Genomic DNA, 25,364 nt, shown 5'->3' on the forward strand with positions numbered 1-25,364 from the left:
ACAGAGACTGTGTGGTTGTTATTGCAATAAGGACACCGACCAAGAATGACAAAAACAACAAGTGGAAATATCATTCCAAATTGTCGGCGTGATGACTGTGGCAGTGCTGCTCATTACGATGTCCTTCTGTGGTCTTTATTGCAAAATATATTTTTAGCTATCAACTAGATTGCTTGGCCCCTCAGGTCGGCAACATGTTCTCGAGACATTTCAATGTCTCAAATTGTTTTGAGAACTCCCTTGGTGAAATAACATTGAGTAAACCAATTAATCCACCTGCCATAGGTTCAAGGAGATTTCAATCCCAGAGCTCACTGCCTCTTAACGTCTCTCTCCCCTCCAGGGCTTAGAAAACCTTGTCAAGGCCTCAAGTGCTATCTGATGTGACATGTGATGGAGGATGGATCCTCAGCAGCACGTGCCACCTGTCTGCTGTGGGAGTGGCGCCGGTTATTCCCATTTCATTTGGACTCGGCTTGATGAATGGACAGAAGACTACCCAGTAAGTCACGACTAACTCCTTTTACTTCCCTAAAACCGAAATCTCCCTCCAAGTTAACACACTGATGCACAAACTGAGACAAATGAATAATGATATTATTCCGGCAGAAGACCGGGTACATTTTGAACAGAGGTCGTCAGTAAATAAAAAGAAAACTGAAATGAGCAACCACAGGTCAGTAAAATTCAAGTCTAAAACCAACCTTTTGATGGTGATGGGAAGAGCATTACTTCATGTTTTGATGATCTGGTGGATTATTTTCCGTATTTGCTTTATTAAGACAAACTTACTACATAATGTTTGACTATTTTTACTAGGGATATTGTGAATGCTATTATTACTATTAATCCTTTAATAAAAGGGGAGGCAAAATACAGTACGGTAAAGTACAGTACTGGCTGCAACCGGTAGTGGCACTGCGAAGTCTCAAATACAGTCAAACTTCACCTTTTGTATGCCCCAGTTTTCGTATGATTCGCTTTTTCGTTGAAAATCTCGGTTATTGCACATAACAAACTAGTCCGCTTACCCTGTACTGTATTGTCCTGTGAAATTGAGTGCCCAAACAAAGTACCCTAGCCTACATGTTGCTAACTGACTGTCCGTGCATTTTCTTTTTTTAGTGTGACTGCTAAATAACCTACATGGGGCCAAAAACGGTAAAAAACAACACTGAATTCGATTTTGGCATAGTGTATGGTAAGTCCGGGTCAACAATGAGGTCCATTCATTCATCATTTATAATTATTTCCTATTGTTTTCTGCATGTAAAACTATAATTACTAGCTATAAAATGCATTTTTGTTAATATTTCCGTGTGCCTGGAATGGATTAATTGGAATGACATTATTTCAGCATCAGTTTTGTTAAGTTTCAGTTTCCGTGGACCATTTGGAACAAATTAAGACTTGGAATTAAAGATACAACTGTAGTTTGTGGCCTGGAGAAGAACAGCATGATGTTATTAAAGCCTCACAACCAAAACCAAAACGCTTAGTTCCAGCACTATTATTACACTCAAGATTGGCATGGAAACAAGAGTTCAGAACATTCAGAAAAAGACATTCCCATTCCTTGATTGCATTCAACAGCGAGAGTTTACCCAGGCCAAGCAAGTTAGCAAACAGGCTAACAGTTAGCACGTCAACAATACTTCAGCTGTGTTTACATTTGCTGGAATGACTCTCACTAGGCTCATGTTGACGAGATCATATTTCTCAACAAGAACCAGTCAGTTCAAGGTACTTGATTTGGTGTCATAAGGTGTATACGCCTAACGTGAGGCAGTTTAGTTGGGCCTCTAGCTCGACTGTCATCTAATGTCCTGTTTCATTAAAAGCATTTCATGTTTTAAATGTAAAAAAAACATAAGCAATGAAAACAATGCAGTAAAACTTGGCACTTCGTATCAGGCAAGTATCAAGTAGTTAGTTTCCCCCATACAAATAAAGTCAAATGTAATTTTTTAAAGCATTTTTCTTCTTTCCACATCAAATTATGGGAGTTACAGTTAAACTAAACTATGCTACTCCTGGCCAGGGTTTAACACATTGAAGTGTCATCCATATGGTTTATCCGTGTTTGCCTTTTTTTCATCTCACTCTGAGTTTTATTGTCTTTTCTCTCTTCCTCCTTTGTGAAATGTGATTTCAGAGCTGAGCCACAATGGCGCACATTCTGAAACCATTTATTGGCAAACATTCCGTCCTGTGTTCATAAAAGAGAAGATTAAAAATCCTATAATTAACAAAAATGACAAATTTGTGGGCCGCACGGTGGTCTAGTGGTTAGCACATTGGCCAATACAGGAACAGCCTGGAGATCGGGAAGACCTGGGTTCGATTCTCCCCTGGGCATTTCTGTGTGGAGTTTGCATGTTCTCCCCGTGTGCGCGTGGGTTTTCTCCGGGTACTCCGGCTTCCTCCCACATTCCCAAAAACATGCAGGTGAGGTTAATTGGCGACTCTAAATTGTCCATAGGTATGAATGTGAGTGTGAATGGTTGTTTGTCTATATGTGCCCTGCGATTGGCTGGCGACCAGTCCAGGGTGTACCCCGCCTGTCGCCCGAAGTCAGCTGGGATAGGCTCCAGCATGCCCCCGCGACCCTAATGAGGATGAAGCGGTATAGAAAATGGATGGATGGATGGACAAATTTGTTTTCATTCGTTCCAGTGTGTTTCACTTGCGTTTCTGCAACATTTTGAACACTTTATTAGTGGGAATATGGCAATGCTGATATAGTCTTGCAGATGAATCAGCAGGGGCAGCAGAGTACGGATGAGCCGTTACGGACAATGCATTTTTGCCGAGTACGAGCATGAAACGAGTACAGCTCGTCATTATCCGTACTCATAATCCTCATTGGGTAACTACTTATGTTTTCACTCTTGACGCTCTTGTGATTGGCCAGTCACACACAGCGATCGCCCCTCCCTAGATAGACTCCCTACAGTCAGAGAGCGGTGTTCGTGGTGCATTTGACAAGACGGAGTTGAAAACGACTCGTGTCGCGTTGGTCACTGCCTCCACTCCGGATGTTGTTTTTTTTAGGTTTTCCTCATAAAGTTACTGGGTCAACTTGTTTCGTTACGTACACGGCGCCTTTGACAAGACAGAGCTATAAACAGCGCATGTTGCGTCGTCTGCTTGCTTTTAACTTGGCTGGCGATATAAAGTCAGTTGGAAAACATTGCTCGTAGTGCTGAACGCGGTGCTTTTGAGAAAACGACAGTGAACAAGGCTGACAGATTATTTGCCATCACTGGATGTTTTCATGAATCACCAACTTCACACAGATCATTCAAAAACATCATCAAAACATCAAAACATCAAGTCTTAAAGATGACTTACACACGTACACAGTACACATATAGCTGAACAATAAACAATTAATATAGCAACTTCTGATCAATCCATGTCAATTTCAGACGTACCGATTTAAGACCCACCCATTTCCGGTTAAACCACGCCCACTTCCGGCCCATGTCCCGCCCACTCTGAGTACAGATACGGGTACAGATACGGATAGTGGTGTACTGGCTCTAGCACTCGCTAGAGCAGAGTCAGTGTTTTGCAAGTCTCAAGTAAGTCTCAAATCCTAAATTTCAAGTCTCAAGTAAAGACGTGCAGTTCCAAGTCAAGTCTCAAATCAAGACAAGACAAGTTAAATCGAGCCCGAAGTCATAGGCTTAAAATATTTGAGTCCTTAAATGTCAAAAGCACTCTTTAGTGTCGCCCAAATAAAATGCCATTTAAACAATGTAACACACAATTTGACAAATACAATTTATGTATTTTGAATTGTTTTATTTTTTAGACACAGAAAAAGAGTGCTGAGTCGGTGCACAGAAATGTAATCTAGACATTTGTTTGTTCTTAAACCTGATTGGACATTAGTCGATGCATTCAGTGAGGCAGATTCAAAGGGAAAATATGTTGTCTTGTGGGAAATTACATCATAATAACGATCACGATAGTTGAATACTTTGAATGGGGACACATTTCACGTCACGTCATCAGACTAAAGTTCGAGTCGAGTCCCGAGTCACTGATGTCAAAGTCCAAGTCGAGTCTAAAATCATCAAAATTGATACCAGTCTGACTCGAATCCAATTTGTGTGAGTCGAGTCCACACCTCTGAGATGAACTATTAATACAGTAATAACAATGCTCACGCACATGCACATGCACAACCTACCTTAGTGTAAACCCCCCATGAGAGTTCAGTCTCTGTCACCATGACAACAATCCCAAACATTCCAAAGATGAGCGCGTAGTCGCTGAGCCGCTTCCGCTTCTCAAACAATGCCCTCCGGTGGCCGAGCTTGTAGCCAATGTCCCTGTTTTTCTTCTGCGGTGCCCTTCCTCCACCACGCCCGCTGCCCTCCCTGACCAAGCTCTCGTTGGACGCCTTGCTGGGGTCTTCGCCGCCATTGCCCTTGGACACCACCACCTCCAGGCCAGAGCTGTGCAGTGTCTGCAGGGGCTGCGTTTCCGAGTCAAGCTCCGCAAGGTTGCGGCGCGACGAGGACGCCAGACTGCCCACTAGTGGTCTCACCACTCCGCCATTGTATTTGCAGGTGTTCATGGCTATCTGAGGGAGTCGGCGGCTGCTCTCGGAGAGGGAGGGCTTGGATCCAGCATGGCTCAGCTTCTTCTTCTCAGTAGTAGCCTGTAGGGGGGAAGAAGTGTGAGAAATTTAAAAAAAAATCTAAAATGATGATCAGACAGAAACATACACATTTAATTAGAAATACAAGGTGAATACACATTTTGCTGTTAAACCACAGCAGTCTGTGAAGTGCAGCATCTGATGTTGGCTTGCGTGCGTCAAGAAAAATGCATCAAAGTTGCTCTCAAACAAATAAATAATGAATGTACCTTGATGTATAAATAAAAGTATATAACCAATAGTGGAGACTAAAGTGCAGAAAATTGAATCTTTGCGCAGCACGAATTTAGATATGAAAGATTGATGCTCAGCATGACCCTGTTTCCTGTCTCTCCCTGCTGAGATGAGCAGCAGGCTGCCCAATCCAGAGGAAAGCACCTTGTCCAATCAGGCGTGTTGCAGGAACCCAATGCGGGATCCCACCTATTTTAAGACTGTAACAAAGTGAAGCACTTCTTCGCAAATATAGAGTAGACTTTGCATCAGTAACATGTCCTTTGTATTTCTCTATGGCGATAACATGGCCCACAATGAGTGTAATGTTTCTCTTTTAAAAGCAACAAAAAGTCTATCCATGCAAAGGTTAGGACTGAATCTATCCGCCTGTCTATCCTACAGAGACTTTGGCAGATTATCTAAATGGGTTATGAAAACTTCACACGGAACAGTGCCTTTTCTGAAACAAGTTGGGGTGGTGTGATAGCACCACTGGCCCTCTTTATTAGCCCTGACAGAGCATCCCTAATGCCTTTAAATGTGCTGGTGGGAATAAAGAAGAGCGGCCCTAATGGAAATGTACTAACTCCAGTGCTGTGATGCTATCGTCTTGTGCATATTGTGGCTCTATGAGAATAGGACAGGAGGTTAAGGATTAGTGTTTCTAATCCCCTTTTCTGTATTAAATTGCCTTTTAATCTGTGCCATTAGGACCTTTGTACACTGTGAAGACTGTACAGTAAGTGAACTTTGCGTGTCGATGAGAGGAAATCTAGAAATAAATGCAGGACTGGCAATGAAATTGCAAAATACAGTAAACTGAATACATGTTAATTATAGTCATACATTTTAAAAAAGATTCTGTATAAAATATGAGCATATTAACGCTGCCACCGTATCATTTATGTCAGGGTATTTATCATTATTATGCAGTATGTCACAAAATTTCAGCAACCATTTTATTCTATCTTCTCAAGGGACAATTCTGTAAAAATGAAATTGGATTTTACTTAGAGGAGTCAGTGTACAGCTTGTATAGCGGTACAGATTTACTGTCTTTTGAAAATAAGTCAACACAGAGCCATTACAGGTGGTCCTCGGGTTATGTACGAGTTCTGTTAGTACTGTGACGTAAGTCGAGTTGATGGTGTCAGTCGGATCTAATAACTAGTACACAGAACACATGAAGGGCATAAAATACAGTAACAAAACACTAAATACAAGAACAGTAATAAAATAAAATAAAAATGTAAAGTAATAAAAACTAAAAGCCAAAGCACTCTAGCAACCTTTCTATCCTCTACGCTGCTGTCATTATTGTCGCTTTCATAGGAGCAAATCCTTAGACATGCTTGAAGATACTGTAGCGACCTGGCAGTTACGTGTAGTGTTTAAGACTTTTGTGATTTCCGAATGTTTTTGAATGGGACATGTGTCCTGACTGCGTGTGTACAGTATATAGGGCCCTATGAAATCTGTTTTCTTTTCCCAAAGTCCGTTCAATTTTTTTCCAAATTAATCTACTGGTATTTCTGTTTGTAGAATTCATTTTTTTTACCTATTACACATATTAGAGTGTGTGATTTTTGTGTTACTGAGTAAAATGTCCATTAATTAAATGCAAAAATTCATGCGATACATCATTGGACAATTTTTCCCAGTGATTCAGAAAAGGATTTAGCTTGGCTAACTTTTTAAATGGGATGTCAGCCTTTGCAAACGTCTACAAAATCCTTAACAGATTGTAATGCCTGTGCTTGTGGTTAAGGAAGATGCAGTCACCGATGCCATTCCAATTGTAATATAAGATATTTTTTATGACACCCTTATTTTCGTTTGCACAATTAGACAAAATGTGCCGCCCTTATTTTGAAGGCCGGAAGTGTATTGTGTGTTGAGAATGTCTGTTGACGGTTAAGACGAGCTGGGAGCAAGAATAAACGTGCCTTTCGCCTTATTTCACTCACGACTTTCAAAATGTCAGCGGGCATCCTAAAATGCTCGCTTAAGGCGCTAAAAGACAACACGATGTACACACACTCATAAAGCCTAAGCTGCAAACACACAGCCGCACTAGCATGCTCTGCTAAACTCAGCTAACCCAGCTAGCTTCCCTTCACGCTCCATAAGAGGAGCTTTTCCGCCAACTTTCGCCAGTGTTTCAGGCCGCCGTATCAACATGTTTAGTTCGGGAGGGGGGGTTAGTGTTTGTGATGACATTCTGCCATGATTGAGCGGTCCGCCGGGGAAATACTTCCGTTGAGTTTGCTGATGTTGTTTTGCCATTGTTCAGCCGACAGTTGCCTGCTTTGTTTTTGCAATGAAGAGATTGTTGATTGACCACTTCCTCATCATCCTAAAGATCAGTGGTCCCCAACCTTTTTGGCTTGTGTTCCCACAAATCTCCCGCGGACCGGGAGTTGGGGGGGAGTGGCGGGGGTTATTGGGGTTCGTACCTTATAGCGATCTAATTTATCGTATCTCTGGAGTTTTCCAGAGAGATGATTACATCGCTGTTTGACGTGTGTGGTGAAAGGCAGTGTGCTAGCATGAATTAACTTGAGACAAATGTGCACATTAGCACTCAATAAGTCATCAAAACTTACCTTTATGCATTCCCACATAGTATCAGCTTTTGACACCAAATATGAGGTGAAGGAAAAATGCAAAAAATACAGTAGTCGTCTATCTGTGCGGCGAGAGAACGTTAGCACACGCACAATGGACATGCGTCAAGTTAGACGGATGTAACAGAGAGAATCTGGCCACTTTTCAAAATAAAACATCATGAAAATTATTTTTTCTTTACCAAATGACCGCGGGTTGGGGATCACTGCTATAGACTATACAACACCATCTTTATCCCTGATGATGGTTGCGACAGTCCAGTGTTGAGAGCATTGTGGCAGCGCGTGAGCCGCACATAGTGTATTCTTCCACTGTAACTAGTTCTCGATCAAGTTTCGTATTTACGGACCAACACTGGAATGCCATAAACTGTGGACCACCTGTAATGTCAAAATAGCTGGCAACACAAGTGAGTACACCTCTCAGTGAACATATCCAAATTGTGCCTAAAGTGTCAATATTCAGTGTGAGCACCATTTTTATCTAGCATCGCTTAATCCTCGTGGGCATGGAAGTGACCAGAGCTGCAGTTATTGATGACATCCCCATGGTTTAGAGACATCTCGGTCACGCCGACACCTTCAGCTTCAGCTTCCTCAGCAAAGCACTTCATCTTGGAGGTGTGTTTGGGCTTGTTATCACGCTGGGAAAGCCGACATGCGGCCTAGTCTCCCAAGGGAGGGGATCTTCAGAATGTCACAGTACATGTTGGAATTCATGTTTCCCTCATTGAACCGCAGCTTCCCAGTACTGGCAGCAGTCATGGAGCCCCGGACCATGACACTACCACAACCATGCTTAACCATAGGCAGGACACAATTATCTTTGTACTGACTTGTTTAGCCAGCTACAGTATTTAGACATAATGTTGACATAATGCCACTGTCAAAATGTATTTCTAGAGTATGGTATTGTCCCTTGAGAAGATCTACTGCAATAAAAATGGTTGCTGAACTAGGAGGGGTGTAGAACTTTAGTGAGATATTGGATATGAATGGTATGGCAATACATGATGTATTTGAGTAAATGTGGGTACCAGGGAAAGCCTGATCTATGAAACTATAAACATTTGCATAACCTCGCCTCCTCACTTATACTTTGTACTTTTACTCCTGCACTTAATAGCTTAGTTCCACATAAAGCACAAGTGTATCACTGAAATCATCTATTTCTGTGATGTGCACGGGAGGGGAATGCTATGTACTGTTTATCCACAGACACGAAGTAGCTAAATCTTGAGACTATAACTATACCACCATTTAATTTTAATATTGATTTGAAGAATAAAGCCACACACATACACTCACTGGCATGATTACCCATGCTGGTCCTGGCTGACACAAAGTGGATATTGATTGGGAAATTAAACCACTATACCATTTCATTGAAAGCTAACGGAGAAGACCACTACAATCAATTGTGGTAAATATTTAAAATGTCTTTACATGAGTACATTAACTGATTTCCTAAATGTGTAGTATCTCAGCCTGTCAGTCTTTTAATGTGTCAAAGTTGTTGTGCGCTTCCAAGACTTATGGGTAGGAAGTAAATATCTGTCATAGCGCCCGGAGTATTTTTAGTCACAGTCAAACTTCTTCTGCTCTTCAGATGTGCTTCATATGCAAATGTAGCTCCTTGACTGATGCCTGATAACAAATCTAAGAAATTCAGCCTTTTTGTTTCACCAGAAAATGTGTGTGATGTTGTTTTATGTTTTATACTGTCACAAAAGGCCCAACTTTGAAGCAGATGAAACTGCTACTATTGACAGAAGACTGTAACAGCCGTTTAGACTGAGTGAAGCACGGCTCACGAGCCACAGTGTTGTAGTTGTGTCCTAGTTAAGCAGAAATCCCAAAAGACTTTACAAGACCAGATACAAATGACTTGACTGCTGTCCCATTTCAAAGTTCTTCTTGTTGAAATGTTGTACTGACTTAGAATACAAGTGAGAGTCAATCAACATCCTTTGCAAAAGTAAGGTCAAATTCCATTACGCACGAATACGCATGCATTAGCTGTGCCACACAGCTCTATTCGCGTTTGATTGTGACTTTTGTGATGTTATTTAACTGAAGTTGGCTCTTCTCGTACAACTTGTGATTCACTTGGAAGGAATTCACATACAAGTACGCACAAGACAGCTTCTAGTCAAACAACCCACCCACAAATCAATATTCCTATTAGTGTTCGCTGTGGATTTCAGATCGACACTGACTGATTAAGTGTTACTGTACAATAGATCGCTGTAGATCTCTTGGACACTGAACTTCCTACTACAACCTTGATTAATGCACTATTCCTGGTAGTTTGTTCAAAATACAAACATTACCTGACACCTGATTTCACCAAGACAGTAGTATCCAGTGTCCCGTATCCAGTTTTCTATAGAACATGCCACAGAATGATTTAATACATTTCAGTGTGTCATTAGGTAAAATAATACTTTTTTGCATTTTCGATGATTCTATAATTAAATATATGATATTATATTATATTATATTATTATATTATAATACAAATACCATTGTATGTTTATTTTTCTAATGACTTTGATCCACCGATATGTTCCCGTTTGCTTTCTTAAGTGCGCTGTTAAGAATGTTTCTTAAAGGGACTGTATGCAACTCGTTTGTCTTCTAAGACCTAGGTTCGCAAAGTGGGGTATGGATATAGGTGGGGTACGTAGGTTGTCACAGTTGCCATTGGGGGTACGTGAATAAAAAAGTAAAACAATTAGTGAGAGCATGAAGTTGTCCATTGCTCTGTGTGCATCATATAAACAAATAAGTAAGTTTGATGATCATTTTGTGCATTAATAGTTTTTAATCTTGACTATTTCGTTGATATTGGTGTTCCAATCCCAGCAGTGAAACCCATAGCCATTGTGAGTGGACAAAAAAAGTGAAGCTCAAATTTAATCCATTCCAACGGAAGGATGCCAGCATCAAACTACAATAAAATATATGTAGGAGGATTACTTATCTATTTATCAGAGCTCTTGTGAAACATTATCAAAACATGACCATTCAAAATACTTGCTTTTGACCCAGAATTACTATAAAATGAATGAACCAATGAATTATTTTGAATATTTCAAGTTAATTAAGATAAAAATGTTTAGGTTTTTCAAGTGTGCAGGAGTAGGGGGTACATGGCTTCAGGTCAAATGTCTGGAGGGGTACGCCACTGTAAAAAGTTTGGGAACCACTGTTCTAAGACAACCTGAACAGTCCAGTTGCGCACACATTTCAGGCAAGGCTGCGGCCATCCATGGGCAACCATAAATGTGATGTGGCCCACAGTGAAAACACGTTTGACGCCCCTGCGCTATAAACTAAAATGAATGCCAAGCAATTGCTTTTTGTTGGTACTGTACGAGCAAAGGCTTGATGATATTTTGAGATGCAGTCTAAAAGCAGCCAATGGGTCAGTGTCTTCATAATGTTAACTGTTAGTTAGCATTATTGACTTGATGGGTGTGCATTAAATGACTTGTTTTTCCAGAACAGAAACCTAGACACATAGGGCCCAATATGTACCCCTAATGTGGTTTCCGATGGCCAATTACAAGACGATACATCAGAGTAAAAAGGTCATGTTGTGACAGTCATGGACCAAAATGGGAGCCTGACATGTAAAGAAAGAAGGTAAAAGGTAAATGAACAGGGCGTCAAGGCTGTTGTTACATCCTCAGCTTTAGTTACTTCATTCTAGTGGTCATCCATCATGATACCAGGACAGGTTGGGCCTAAATATTGTCAATTTTCATCTGTCTTTCAACGGTAGAAAATATGTCAATGTCACAATGAAAGGCATCATTTATTCTACAGAGAAATACCTTAAAAGTTTATAGATAGATACTTTTTGTCAGTAAAACCAAAGAGTCCTTCACAAGCTTTGCAGAGTTCTCATATCAGATTCCAAACCACTAAGCCACTTCCATCACTTTTCACATTTCCCCTGAAACCCGACTAAACGGGACAGCAGGAGGGCACCATAGGCCAGCGTCGCTCCTGTTGCTCCCACAGTAGAGACATAGGGAGGCTGGCTGTCCAGCCGACCAATGGCTCAATTTCATTCTGAATGGCACGCAGCATCCAGCCTCTATGAAATGGAGCCTCATAATCAAATTGAAAAGCCTCAGTGCAGAACAGGTTAAATGAAGGCAACTCTGTGCCTCACTCCTCTCTCTCGGCCTCCCTCCTACCAGCTCAAATCTAATAGAAAATCCTCATTGTTTGGTAACATATGGCATTACTATAAGCTTATGCACCCCAAATTATTGACACGTTTGGTTATTGTTTATTGTGGGTGAGTGCATGTGAACATACAGGTACTGTACAGTATGTGTGCCGGTTTAGCTTCAGCCAGGCTTTGGCTTACGCCGGATTTTGATGCAAAAACAAAACAGCTAGGTTTGTTTGACAAGGTGCACGTGAGTGTACTTGAAAATAGCCATTACCATGAGACCCGTTTGACATGAAAGAGGAAGAGGAAAGAGGAAGGAGCATCACACTAAGATTGAGATCAGGCAACGAGGGAGACATTAGAAAGAGAGTAAAGAAAAGAGGCTCAGTAAAAGAGAGGGAACACTGCTCTCTGTGGGTGTCATTGCCAAGCCCTGCTGTGATTGAGAAACGGGGGCCACGCTGTCCAGTTTGTCCCTGCACACTGGACACTGTCACATTTCTGTGACAGGCCAGCAGGCATCAGACCCAATGTGTCCATCTACAACTAGCATGTGGATCATTACTCGTTGCTGGTGAGGAAAACCGCAGTCTCTGAAGTCACACGTTCAAGAAAATCTCCCTGAGCGCCACGGTGACGAAAACAACAAACATTTCACTATGGAACTCTGCAGCACAGGAACAGGCTGAATTTTGAAAATTTAAAGAAAAAAAAAAGGAAATTAAGGAAATTAATTTCCTATAAAAAAAAATTAATAATTAATTACAATTTGTCATATTAATCAACCCCAACACACACAAGTCTTCCACAGACTGAGCATTCTCCAGAGTTGACTTTGCCAGGCTGTAAAGCTTGCACTGGAGAAAAATGTGCCCTGCAGAATTTTCTTCTGAGGAATCTTATGTTTGGGGCCGCACGGTGGCCTAGTGGTTAGCATGTTGGCCACACAGTAAGGAGAATGAGTTTGAATCTCTGTTCTATGTCTCTGTGTGGAGTTTGCATGTTCTCCCCGTGCATGTGTGGGTTTTCTCCGGGTACTCCGGTTTCCTCCCACATTCCAAAAACATGCTTGCTAGGTTAATTAGCGACTCTAAAAATTGCCCATAGGTATGAATGTCAGTGTGAATGTGCGAATCTATATGTGCCCTGCGATTGACTGGCGACCAGTCCAGGGTGTACCCCGCCTCTCGCCCGAAGCCAGCCCGGATAGGCTCCAGCATACCCACGACCCTCGTGAGGATAAGCGGCACAGAAGATGGACGGATGGAATCTTATGTTTATTCAACAAATTCATTGTTTTCTCTGGATTTCCTACAAGATCCTAATAGAACTGTTACAAAATGTAAAAAAAGTACTCCATAACAATCATCTGTGCAGGTTTGACGGTGCATTGATTCCACAATCTAACATTTTATATTTTACAAATCCAGTTATGCAGCGTTTCAGGCTAAAGTTTATTTTACGATTCAGCCTTGATTGACTCATCTGAGACAATTAAACAGTAATAGTTGCATTCTAATTTCTATATTATACGTCGCTCACAAGTCTCAAAAAAACAATTCAGTCTAAAAATAATGACAACGTAAGAATGAACAACACTACAGCACTGAACAGAGCAGAGACTAATTGATTGGTTGTATTGATTAATAAATTCTGACTTGAAGAACCAGATGGGTTGGTTAGTTTGTTGTTTTTACGATACAGTATATTGTCCAACATGACAATACTGTAAGTCCAATCTAACGACAAACTGGGACCCGTTGCACGGAAGCAGGATTCAGACATCCAGGATAAATGACTGAGCTGAGCTCAACCAACCCAAAACAAGAACGTCTAGGCTTAATTGGTTGCACAAAGCCCCAATCCAGGATGAACAGACACGGCTTCCTTAATTAGACCCCGCTATCGATCACAGTCACTGATTCACCGTGGCAAGGAGAGTGGTGCACTTTCCCCCAACGGAAGCGGATATCGTCATAGAGGCTTACAAGGAGGCGAGAGCAAATAAAAAAGAAAGGCAACACCGCACCAGTCATAAAACAAAGAGAGAAAGCGGTGAAAAGGTATTGCAGAGGCGGTCTGCGATACTTTGTGCGTAAGTAGTGCACAAATACACACTCACTGCTCCGCTGAAACCATCATCATTAAAATCCAAATAATTAATGTTATGTTTGTTGCTTGTTTAACAGATCAGGAACAGCGATGTACAGTCATATCTATGAAGTCTTTATATCTTCATTAAGGCATTACTCGCTCGTAGCTTCGACAGCGTGTGTACTTCCGGTTTCCACTCGAGCGCTGAGCCTTCTGGGTAATGTAGCACACATCCACATTAGCCAAGACAATTAACATCTCCAAAAATGTAGTTGCACCGAGATTATGAATCCGTTTGAATTGTAGGTGAACTTGACTGCAGATGTGAGTGATTTTGTGCAAATGTAACTCCATCTGACAGTATAACTCTTTTATCTCGTAGATGTGTATTTGTATTTATATGGGAAGTGTATTTTATGTATAGTATGTGGGAGACTGTAAGTTATCTAATAAATGATCTAATGGTTCCAATATCATCTGAAATCTTTTATCTACAATGGTTGAAATGATTGATCACAAATGATTAAATAATGACAGTGGGTGTAGTTGAATGTGATAACAATATGTAGTGGGTGTAATAATTATTGGTTTCCGTTTATGCTGACTGCTGACTGAGACAAGGGATGGGATGAAATAGATCCTGGACCTTAGCCTGGTCTACGCAGGGGCTAACACCACAGAATAAATCTCCATGGTAACATGTGTCAGAACACATGCCGCTTTCCACTGTCCCACTTTTGTGCTACCGGATCGTGAATAGCCTGAGCCGGGATAACTAAGATATCCCGGCTAAATCCCTTATCCTAGTTTTGTCCAACAGGCCGCTGAGCTTGAAGCCTTTCTTCAATTTGAGTCAAATGTATGTTGTCCTTTGCATTGATGATTGTTGACAAGGGTAATTTTGAGTTACTGAAGTTCGATGATGAGATTAATCCTGAATGAAACATATAAGTGGGTATTCTCAGGGCATTGTCGATCGCAACTGAACTGTTCAGGTCTTAGAAAACTTGAACTACTTGAACAGCAACTGGACTGTTCAGGTCTTAGAAAACCTGAACTACCTGAACAGCAACTGGACTGTTCAGATCTTAGAAAACCTGAACTACCTGAACAGCAACTGGACTGTTCAGGTCTTAGAAAACCTGAACTACCTGAACAGCAACTGGACTGTTCAGGTCTTAGAAAACCTGAACTACCTGAAGAGCAACTGGACTGTTCAGGTCGTAGAAAACCTGAACTACCTGAAGAGCAACTGGACTGTTCAGGTCGTAGAAAACCTGAACTACCTGAACAGCAACTGGACTGTTCAGGTCTTAGAAAACCTGAACTACCTGAACAGTCCAGTTGCGATCGACAATGCCCTGAGAATACCTACTTTTATGTTCACCCTCTCTCAGTGAATATGAGGCCTTGCAGTTTCTCTTATACTATTAGTGGTCTCTATGGAATCCCTGAAGGAAAGAACCCAATACAGCAGCTCATCTTATTCCAACCAACAACAGAATTTACAGAAGCACTGGACAATAAAAAAACACACACTCACACGCAAATCCAGTTCAGCATTGCTGTTGCTTGAGGGACAATATAACCTTTACTGAGGTGAAGAGAGAGACTTAAAACATGGCATAATATGACACCACTGTTGAGTTCAGGACTGACTTCTTAAAATGTCACTGCAGACACGATAAATGGCCAGAAAACATAGGAACATACAACTTAATCGATGAATTAATCAATCAGAAGATGGACCACCCCTCTTAGACTACGTTCACATTGCAGGTCAAGGGATATTTGTTCAAATCCTAACCTTTTATGTAGTTGTTCACATTGTATTTGTGTGTAATGTGAACACAATGAAATGATGTGCACGTGCGCAAAACACGACGGCACACGTGGTTCAGTGTATTTACGGAAGTAAACAGGGCCTCACTTCGTGGTCCCCGTCCGGGTGCGTTTCTGGCAATTTCAAGGATTTTGTGAAACCGTAGTCAACATTTTCTTAACCAAATTATTTTGCGGAGGAGAATAAGAAGGAAGAGGACTATGGCAGTTTGTGGAGCACTTGTATGTTTCGAGGAGCTTGTGAATGAGGAGTCGGAGCTAGGAGTGGCGGGACATTGGCGTGAGCCGCTTCACTGACACAGATTTGTAAAATACCTTTGGGTGATAAGAAGAACCTGAACGTTCAGAGTGCAGTAGCAGCAAATTCATATCCACATACAAAGGAGGCCTGTGTCGCATTTGAAAAAATGGGAATTGTACTGTAAACACTGACGTGAAAAAAATCAGATACAGGTCACATATCGGCAAAAAAAAATCGGAATTATCCCTGAATTGGACAAATCATTGATCACAATGCTTCCGACTGATTCCAGAATGACCTTTGTTTTCCAGCATGACTGTGGCCCAGTACGCAAAGCAAAATCCATAAAGACATCCCACAGGCATACTAAGAAGTAAGAAGAGCTGTTAAAGCTGCAAAAAGGGGACCATATCCATATTTTCAATAGATGACATGGCTATCCATGCTTATACAGGTAATGGAGGTTAAGGCATCCCACAGGTGAGCTGCAGCCCATACCAGCTATGGGCAAGAGGCTGAGCCTGGACAGGTCACCAGTCAATCACACAGCACATGAAAAGGGTTAGCCTTGAAAATGTTTTGTTTTCACCTATATTATATTAAAATAGAACAAGATTTTCCTTGATGGTGTGTCTAAGCCTCTCTAGCTTACAGTCTTTTGCTCTCTTGACTTTCAATTAGAGATTAAAAAGTTCCTAAAAACACAACAAATCATCTGCAGAGAAGAAGGACACAGACACATGCCTTTGGGGATGTGTTATTGTTAGGGCTAATAACACATTGTGCTCAACAGAGACTCAATGCTATGATAATTAGGTTTCAAAAAGGTTACTGCACATGTGCTCGTGTGAGAGTATGTCTTAAAAAGTAGGTCCTATGGAGACTGGGGTTTGAAGTGATTGGGGGAGGTCACAAGCACTTTTCCTGTGGGACACCCACCACCTCATGAGGAACAATTTCAATTTCCTGCAAATTACAGGGAAGGGTCATTAGAAACTTCATTTGTAGATTGGGGCCATAAAAGGTGGAGTGTGCTTGATGAAATGTTGTGCAATTTGAACCTGCTAATTGTGACACAATCATCTTCAGCCCTAATTGTCACAAGTGCAATATGTTTTAAAATTAGTTGCGAGGGATGTCTAGTTTGTCAATGTATCTAGTCGTAAGAAGATGACTTGTGGTATGCAAACTGTCTCACAAACCCAAATCCATCAATTGAGAAGTTCATCGACATGGAGGTATCAGCAAGTAATTCAGCAAGTAAAGACACTGCATGTATTGAATGCACAATACTGGTTTAGTGCCAGTTTCTGATATTTTTTACGACTCAATGTCTATTCACATCTTCTGCGCCCAAAACACATGTAAACAACAACACGCCAATACAGCAAAAAGACAAACAAACCTAATACTAAAGATTTAGCTTTGCCAAGACTGATGCTTTCCGCTAAGACCAGACATGCAATCAGATCCTTCACTGCAATACATTACAGTAACATAGAGTTGACAAATGCTAATGACGTGCAACGTATCTAACTTAACAGCCTCTCATAGTTTTCCCACTGATGGCAACTAGTCCTGTCCAACAATATACACTCAAACCACACAAGATTAAAATGCAGCTTTGTCTTTTTGTGAATCCATCAGTCATTAGTCGACTGCTCCCCTGGCAACTATTTGACATCCCAGCAGGACCTCGATGGCCACAGAGATTATCACCCTTGAGTGCTACACAGCCCCCACTACCGCCTCGCAGTCTATAGCTTTTATGCTTTGTCAGTCCCCCAAAATAAACCAACAGCAACATTAATGCATGAACGCCACCTTGTGTCACATTCTGTTTGTATCGTAAAGGGACTGTATGTCATTTGAAAACAAGACTGGAATAAATTCAAGCCAAGGGACTTTCTTTTTTTCCCCAGGTGCCATAACAATCAATAGCATAGAGAGAGGCCATGACAACCTATAGCACAGAATGGATCAATAGCACAACAAACTCAGTAAAGATTGACTTGATAGTTGCCTGGAAACGCCCTGCTTGAGATTTAGGATACGGATGACAGGGGACAACTGGAGCACATGAGATTATTGATCAGAGATTGGAGGATGAGACCACCCGATTTTGCGGCAGCTGCCGTAAAGTGCAGCATGCCCGAAAGTAAACAAAGCCATGTCAGCCATGTGGAAGTACTTTTGCACTGTAAATCAAAATATTCCTACAGCCACATGCAATGTCTGCAAAGTGACAATTTCGAGGGCTGGTACTAGCAGGTACTAGCAGCATTAAATACTGCATTAAATACCTCAAATTTAATACATCGTCTGAGAATCAAACATTAAAAAAAATGTGAAGCGTTTAGCCAGGCCAGTGACAAAAATGCTGCTCTGCCAAAATAACAAACTCTGGATTTTCGGAGGAAAGACACATATCCAAAGGAGAGCAAAAAGGCAGGGCGCATCACTGTCCTGGAGAATGTGTTTTTTTCCCATCTTTTAGAATGTATGGAACTATGCTATGTTCTGCCAGCACAACACTACTAGGGCAGAGGCTTAGAATTTGATAGTATTGTTGTATATCAACGATGTAGTGTCTAGGGATGGGAATATCTGGCCCCCTCACGATTCGATGCGTTTATGATTCAGGGGCCTGCGATGCCATGATAAATCGATTATCTATGCATCTCAATTTTTTTTATGCATACTTTTTTCTATATATAATTTATTTTTACTCACTGTGTACTGCTAAAACAAAGCATACTTGTAAAGACCCACAATTAAAATAAACATGAAACAGACTAATTTACTTATTCCATTATCTTTGAATAATTGGAAGGTTACATCTACCAACATATTTCCCATAGCACAGAACCAGCAGGAAAAGTAAAGTGCAACAGTAGCAGCGTGTATAAAATTAAACTTCAGCATATTCTGACCAGCACAAAAAATCTGTCATTATTCACAAATAAATAAAAAAAACTTCTGAATTCAAACTAAAATCCTGAGCATAAAATCTCTGACAAAAGAATATTTTTGCTGTACAGCAAAGTCAAAAACAGCTGTCATGCAAAATATAGATTACTGTACCAGCAAGAATAATGCTTGCAGATGTCAGTATATTATGAATAACCAAAAAAACTAGGCTGCCCTTATTCACAATCGCAGTGTCAGTGAAATGACGTCGCGATGGGATTGTATCTAGGTTCCAAAGTGCGCAACAAAATACGAAAGCCCTGCTTCTCAACAATCGAGCTGCAAATCCTTCGCAAAAAATGTTGCTTCAAGCAGAAAAACTTTTCCGAGTTTGGTGGAAAATTAGTTATCACCTGCTCGATGGTTCTTTGGTCGGCAGCAACTTCAGCTGGCTGTTTTTCCTCCTGGTTCGGGTGGAAACGTGTTATGTTGTTTCTCATATTTGTCATGTTCCCAAAATATTTTAAGCTTGTATGACAAAGCTTGCATATTGTCTGGCTCTTGTCCAGCTCATTTTTACCTTCAACTACGTGAAAGCCAAAGTGCTTCCAGGCGCTCGCTTTAAATCCAGCAGGTCGGAGTTTACACTCAACCATTCTGGTAGCGTCTCACACTTAGGTACGCCACCATAAACTGTCTGGGCGGCACTTCCGCTTTCCGTCTTTTTGTTTCCGTTTTTGTTCTGTCAGCATAGATTATTGACATTTAGGAATCGATTAATAATCGTCAAACGCGAAGCATCTAAGAATTGATTATTTCCCCCAGTCCACACGGAAATGTTCCTGGGATTTTTTTTTTTGGCGGGTTGAAAAAAAATTGCATCCACACAGTGACGGATTAGTAACTAGTTGCATCCACACGGGAACAGATCACCGGGTGTGACAAATTCAGGCAAACGTCAGCTACAACAGTAACAATCACATTTTTGAGAAGCACTGGTTGTAGGGTGATGTGCAGGGTTTCCTTACATTTGATGTTCATATGAGCTAGATTGAGCTGTTTGACGCAATTTAAGGCAAAATAAGGTTCGGACCTTATTTTGCAAAAAACTGCATAAGCGGACCTTACTTAATTTTAACTGAAGACCCCCGGTTTATTGGACATCGGTAAGCAAGCCAATGCCGAGCATCTCTAGTTGGTAATTGCAACCTCTGGGGTGTATCAGTCTGCCTGTCAGCTAATGCACGTTTGTCGCTTTGTACTTTACTCTTCACAACCGTAAGGGGAGCCAGGGAACAAAAATATCTGCCGCTATAATATCAGTCATTTCTTGCAAATTATAGTGACAAAAAACCCACTAAAATCACTTTCAGTCAAATCTTAAATGTCATTAACGCTTGAAAACCATTAATTATTATACCCTGTATTTAACTTATCAACCATTTGCTTTTCTCTATGATGATGAAACCAGACTGGGCAGGATGGAGAAAAATATGCGACGTTAAACATGTGACATTCCGATGGGAAAATGACTGAAACAGTGACAAGATGAAATGAGCAGATATCAGGTTTTCTTCGACTCCTCTCAAAGAGAGAACTCTTGCCATGTGTCACCCAGCCATCTTCCATAGAGTCACGCTAATTGAATATCCTTATCTTGTCTCAACCACCCCTTTCTTCTGGGCAAAGGCCGGTTGGAAAAAAGCAGCATATTTGCCACACACACAGAGGTTTTATACTTTACTGTAATGGAAGTAATCTTTGAGGAAGCAATACAGACACCACTGTGTACTGTACAACAGTCAGCTGACCTCTGAACTTTCTTTCATGCCCATCTATTACATCTTACATGGTAAAAGTTCTGAAAATTGGACTAATGGCCCCAAGCTACAGTTTCCCAACAGGATTTTTTTTGTTATGGAGAACTGCAGTTACTGCCCCCTGGGCCCTTTAGTGTAAATTGCTTCCTATGTAAAAGAAAGAGACAGAAGCTCGGAAGCAGAAGCAGAGACATTGTTTGTGAAAGGGTTATGGAGAAAATGCCAGTGACAAAGGGGGAAGTGCACAGACCACGGGCCCATTAAGGGGTTAACAGTCGGAGGGAGGCTGATAATGGAGGCTGGAGCAGCTGTATGGGAGCTACAGCACGCAGGGAGACAAACACCATAGAAACCAGTGAGCCACAGGGAGACAGAGGGAGACGAACAGAGAGGAAGATGATCTTATGTAAGTGTCATGTTAAAAGTCACAATGTAGAAGAAATGATTCATTCGATAAAACACATGATATCAAAAAACATTACCGGTTATGTTTACATGGACTTCAATACTCACATTGTCCTTAATCTGAATATTTTTATATTGGAATTGAGCCATAATCATGTTGAGGCGCAGTTTGGCAAAGCCTTTTCTCATTTGAATATAGAAATATTTTTTACTTGTGGTAATAGAAGAGTTTCAGATATACAGTTGTGCAAAAGTCCGAGGCCACCATTCGACAGGTTGTTTTAGCGATAATTGAAACATAACTAGAACGTCACTTAGGAAAGCGCAGTCCTCCACCAAGACTGAATCGTTAACAAAAGTGAGATTTAAAACCAAACTGTTGTACGGTGTATTTGTGTTTGTTTATCCATCTGTTCATTAGTTAGCAGGTTACTTCCTGGTTCATGGAGAATGACAAACAAACAGGGGGTGCCATTATGATTCGGGGTGGTGGACTGTTCCTTTGATGCTATCATTACGCACACTGTAATAACAAATTTATCTGCATCCTCACCAAAACGTACTGGGTTCTTTTCTTGGTCTCCGTACGCTGTCCCTCAACAAACTTTAGGTGGAAGTTGATTTTGTATTGTTTTGTGTAATCCTGCTCATTGTGTCCTTCTATTTACGGTTTGTCTGTGTCAAAAGGTCATGAAAACAATCAAATTGGTGGTGGACTTCTGCACTGTCATAGTGTTCAATTACACACCAAATTCTGATGGCGATGGGGTCATGGAATATTCTACAACCGTCTAATCTAAAAACATTGGAGAGGAGGAAGAAGAATTTAGGTCACAGTCGTGCCTCGCCACTACACGGTTCAAATTTTGCGGCTTCACTCTGATGGTTTTTCAAAAATAGATTCATTAATAAATCATGCTGTTTTTTTGTTTGAGTGCGGTCTATTATTAGTCCAAAAATACAGTCATGGAAAAAATGATTAGACCACCCTTGTTTCTTCAGTTTATTGATCAATTTTAATGCCTGGTACAACTAAAGGTACATTTGTTTGGACAAATATAATGATGATAACAAATATAACTCATAAGAGTTGAATTTAAGAGCCAATTTCCATGGTTTTCTTGATAATAACCAAAAAAAGTTCTTACATGAATAGCTATAGCATTGTACTGCCAAACAATTTAACTCTTATGAGCTATTTTTGTTGTCATGGTTATATTTGTCCAAACAAAGGTACCTTTAGTTGTATCAGGCATTAAAATGAACAAGAAAATGAAAAAACAAGGGTGGTCTAATCATTTTTTCCATGACTATATGAATATTTAAGCATTTTTTTTTAATTAAGCATTTTCAAGCATAAAAATTGCTAAAGGAACTAAAATTCAAATATAAGGCATTCAGAAGACACATTCAACGACACTGTGAATGGTATGTAGTATTCTCCACTTCACTAGTTGTCAGTAATGTTACTGTATGTTCGGTGAGACGCATAAACACCAGTCTTTATCGCCAGAACAACAGACTTTTATTGCAGGTTTGAATTATGTCACAAAAGGAACAATAATCCCTAATAGAACACCGCTACTGTTGCGGGTGTAACCCACGCCAAGCTAAAACTCAACTCCAAACCCCTGATGTCACTTCTTGTCTGCCCGCCACACATTCATAAAGCAACACACATGAGCATGAGTTTTTTTATGTCTTAAATGGCTTATTTACTCTTATTATGTCTACTATATTGGGTAATATGAGAGTAAAGGTGACTATAGAGGTTTTAGTTCATGTATAGGAGGCTATAATAATGTTAAAAAAACTTATTTAGAAGGTCCTAAACAGGTTTTCTCTGCTCAAACTACGAAAATATTCTGTTTATATATAAGGAATCCTACTTTGCGGAAATTCACATATCACTATTACAGGATTACAGTATTTAGAAAAAGATGAGCTGACGTTGCATAGCTGAGACTAAATCATCTGCTTGTTGCTACCAAATAGTGAACTCCACTTTCCCCAATTCCTTTATGTTGATGTGTTGTGTTTGGAGTCACGTTGTATTTCAGCCAGGAATAACCTTTTCTCCACATGTGTTTTTTTGCAAATGCTTCAGCTTGGATAAAATGTCCAAACAGTTCTAGCACCACCTGTTGCTTTGGCATGTCTGTGGCCCCGGGGAAGGTGTTTTGTTGTTAAAAATGCTAGTGGTACTACCTAAGGTACAACAACACAAGGACGTGCTATGATCCACGTAACGACGTTACACCAAAACTATCCTCCCACTAAAAGCAACTACATCAGAATAATCTACATGAAACACATCTTTCGCTTCTATACTCCATATGTGCTTCTACTGATTTATCCACATTTTATGCCGATTTTTTGAAATTGATGAATTAAAGCAGCTTCATTCAGCTCATCTTCCCTTTATAAAGCTTGTGCGTTGGAAAGGAGCCACTATGGCTGGCAACAGACAAGCGCACCCATTGCTGCACACTGTTTCGAATATTTAAACATATACTGTATATATAGTACACAAGCCTCTGATCGGTGACTGGACTATTTCATTTTTTTTCAAATGGTTTTGTTGGTACAAAGATAACAAATACAATACTTGCTGTTTTCTTTAAAGGCAGAACGCTCTGACAAGATGTGGATCAGCTTTGAATATTTAACAGTGGCCAGAGGAGGATGTGATTGAGTTTTACAGGGGAACAGTTGTGTGTCATGTGCTCTAAATTAAGTCGTGCAGCAGCTCAGGGGATGTGCAGTCAAACTTTGACCTCGGGGTGTAAAGACCTAATGATGAAAGAGAGCGTTTCCAATAAGAGTACACTGGCAGAAAAGGGAGGACGTGATGAATATACTGTAAAATGCACGCACACACATACACACAGTGCGCACGCCCCACCTCACAAAGCAAACACAGTTTCACAATAGCAGGAGAAGCTTTCCAAATGTGCATCTTCCAGGGCAGGCAGCAGGCAACATGTTAGTCGATTGTGTGAGCAAAACATGATGAAATCACACATTTCTCGCATCTCATTGCTGCTTTGTGCACTCCCACCAAATGCTGTGTCTGGCAAACATTCACAAATAACCAGCAGACAATATTGAAATGACTCAATGAGCTTGCACAGCAGCAATTTCAGAAAATACGCACACACCTGCACCGTCACACACACAAAGCAATCAATGTACAGCTGAATCTCACCAGGTCCCTGCATCACATGCAGTGACAAATATCAGCTTACAGCTGCATAACTCACACTCACATACTCTTTTTCTGTTGTGATCATGCCCTAATGCAGGAACAACCTCAGATCAATAAGCTAATTAGCCATAAAGCATATGCACTGCGGTGATACATTATATGCCTGGCATCCCTTGGCCAGCATCTCTCAGGAATTACCATATAAATGAATTGCGGCCATTTATTAAGCAAAGAGGCCATGCCACAGAGTAAAAACATACTGTATGCACGTTCTAAAAGTGGCAGAGGTACAAGAAACATGTGCCATGCTGTGACTCTACCCGTGTAGCAGGCGGTGAGTAAGCAGCGAGGCTCATGGCGACTTAGGAAACCCCGAACACGCTTTCGGTCCACTCTTTGTATTCAACTGGACTGCAAGTAATTCAATACGCCTCTCCTTGTGCTGGCTCACTCAAATGAAACGCAAAGCGAATGAACTCCATTTGAACAGCGGCCATCATAGCAGTGTTTTTTTTGTGTACGGTGTGCGCGTGACTGACATCTGACATGTGTGCAAGCATGTGCATGTGTTAAAAGCGGGTGAGAAATGACTCGTAAACCCAAAACATAATCATGTTCTTGCACAAACGCTTGACCAAACTCAATACCCCCGAGAGAGGCTGCTACACAACACCAGGCTGATCTCTCCATAGCAACACACATGGTAACACATCTATTTCAGAGCAGGAGCCCAGCATAGCACTTTAACACAAAAAAATAAATAAAAAAACAGCAATCAATTATTAAAACACCTTCATGTTCATACTTACTGTGTGTGTGTGCTGCCAGCTGAAGCCGTAACTGAGGGGCACACAGCACAGCTCCCTCTTTTCATACAATTGTTATCAGTTATCTACAGCGGTCCTTCGTCACATACAGAGGATGTGAACTAGGATCTGCCCCTTGCTTGACATTTAATTGTTTAGGGCCGTGTGTTTACTTTCAAGGTGTTGGCTGTCCTTGCCGGCACGAATGCAAAAGTCAGTGGAAACACGGGCAGCTAATGAGCGAAAAACAAAGGGAGGCCCTGTAACAACACAGAGAGGCACGATGGAGAAAGTTGTAATCTACATGATGTTTCTCCAGGCATTAGTC

The 25,364-nt window shown here is 41.0% G+C and overlaps 1 protein-coding gene across 4 annotated transcripts in view; it reads right to left on the reverse strand.

The window, feature by feature from the left end:
• kcnn1a (potassium intermediate/small conductance calcium-activated channel, subfamily N, member 1a) overlaps positions 1-25,364 on the reverse strand; it is a 91,263-nt gene that overhangs the window by 45,175 nt on the left and 20,724 nt on the right. For 3 of the 4 annotated variants that reach the window (XM_054767047.1, XM_054767044.1, XM_054767045.1), the window contains exon 2: positions 4,202-4,675. In XM_054767047.1, coding sequence (XP_054623022.1) covers positions 4,202-4,591 — 390 coding nt within the window. In that variant the 5' untranslated portion in view covers positions 4,592-4,675. Of the gene's footprint in view, positions 1-4,201; positions 4,676-7,497; positions 7,585-25,364 lie in introns of those variants that run through there. The other variant, XM_054767046.1, reaches the window with a different exon arrangement.

Source organism: Dunckerocampus dactyliophorus, chromosome 2, assembly GCF_027744805.1.
Source record: "Dunckerocampus dactyliophorus isolate RoL2022-P2 chromosome 2, RoL_Ddac_1.1, whole genome shotgun sequence".
NCBI classification, from domain to species: Eukaryota; Metazoa; Chordata; class Actinopteri; order Syngnathiformes; family Syngnathidae; genus Dunckerocampus; species Dunckerocampus dactyliophorus.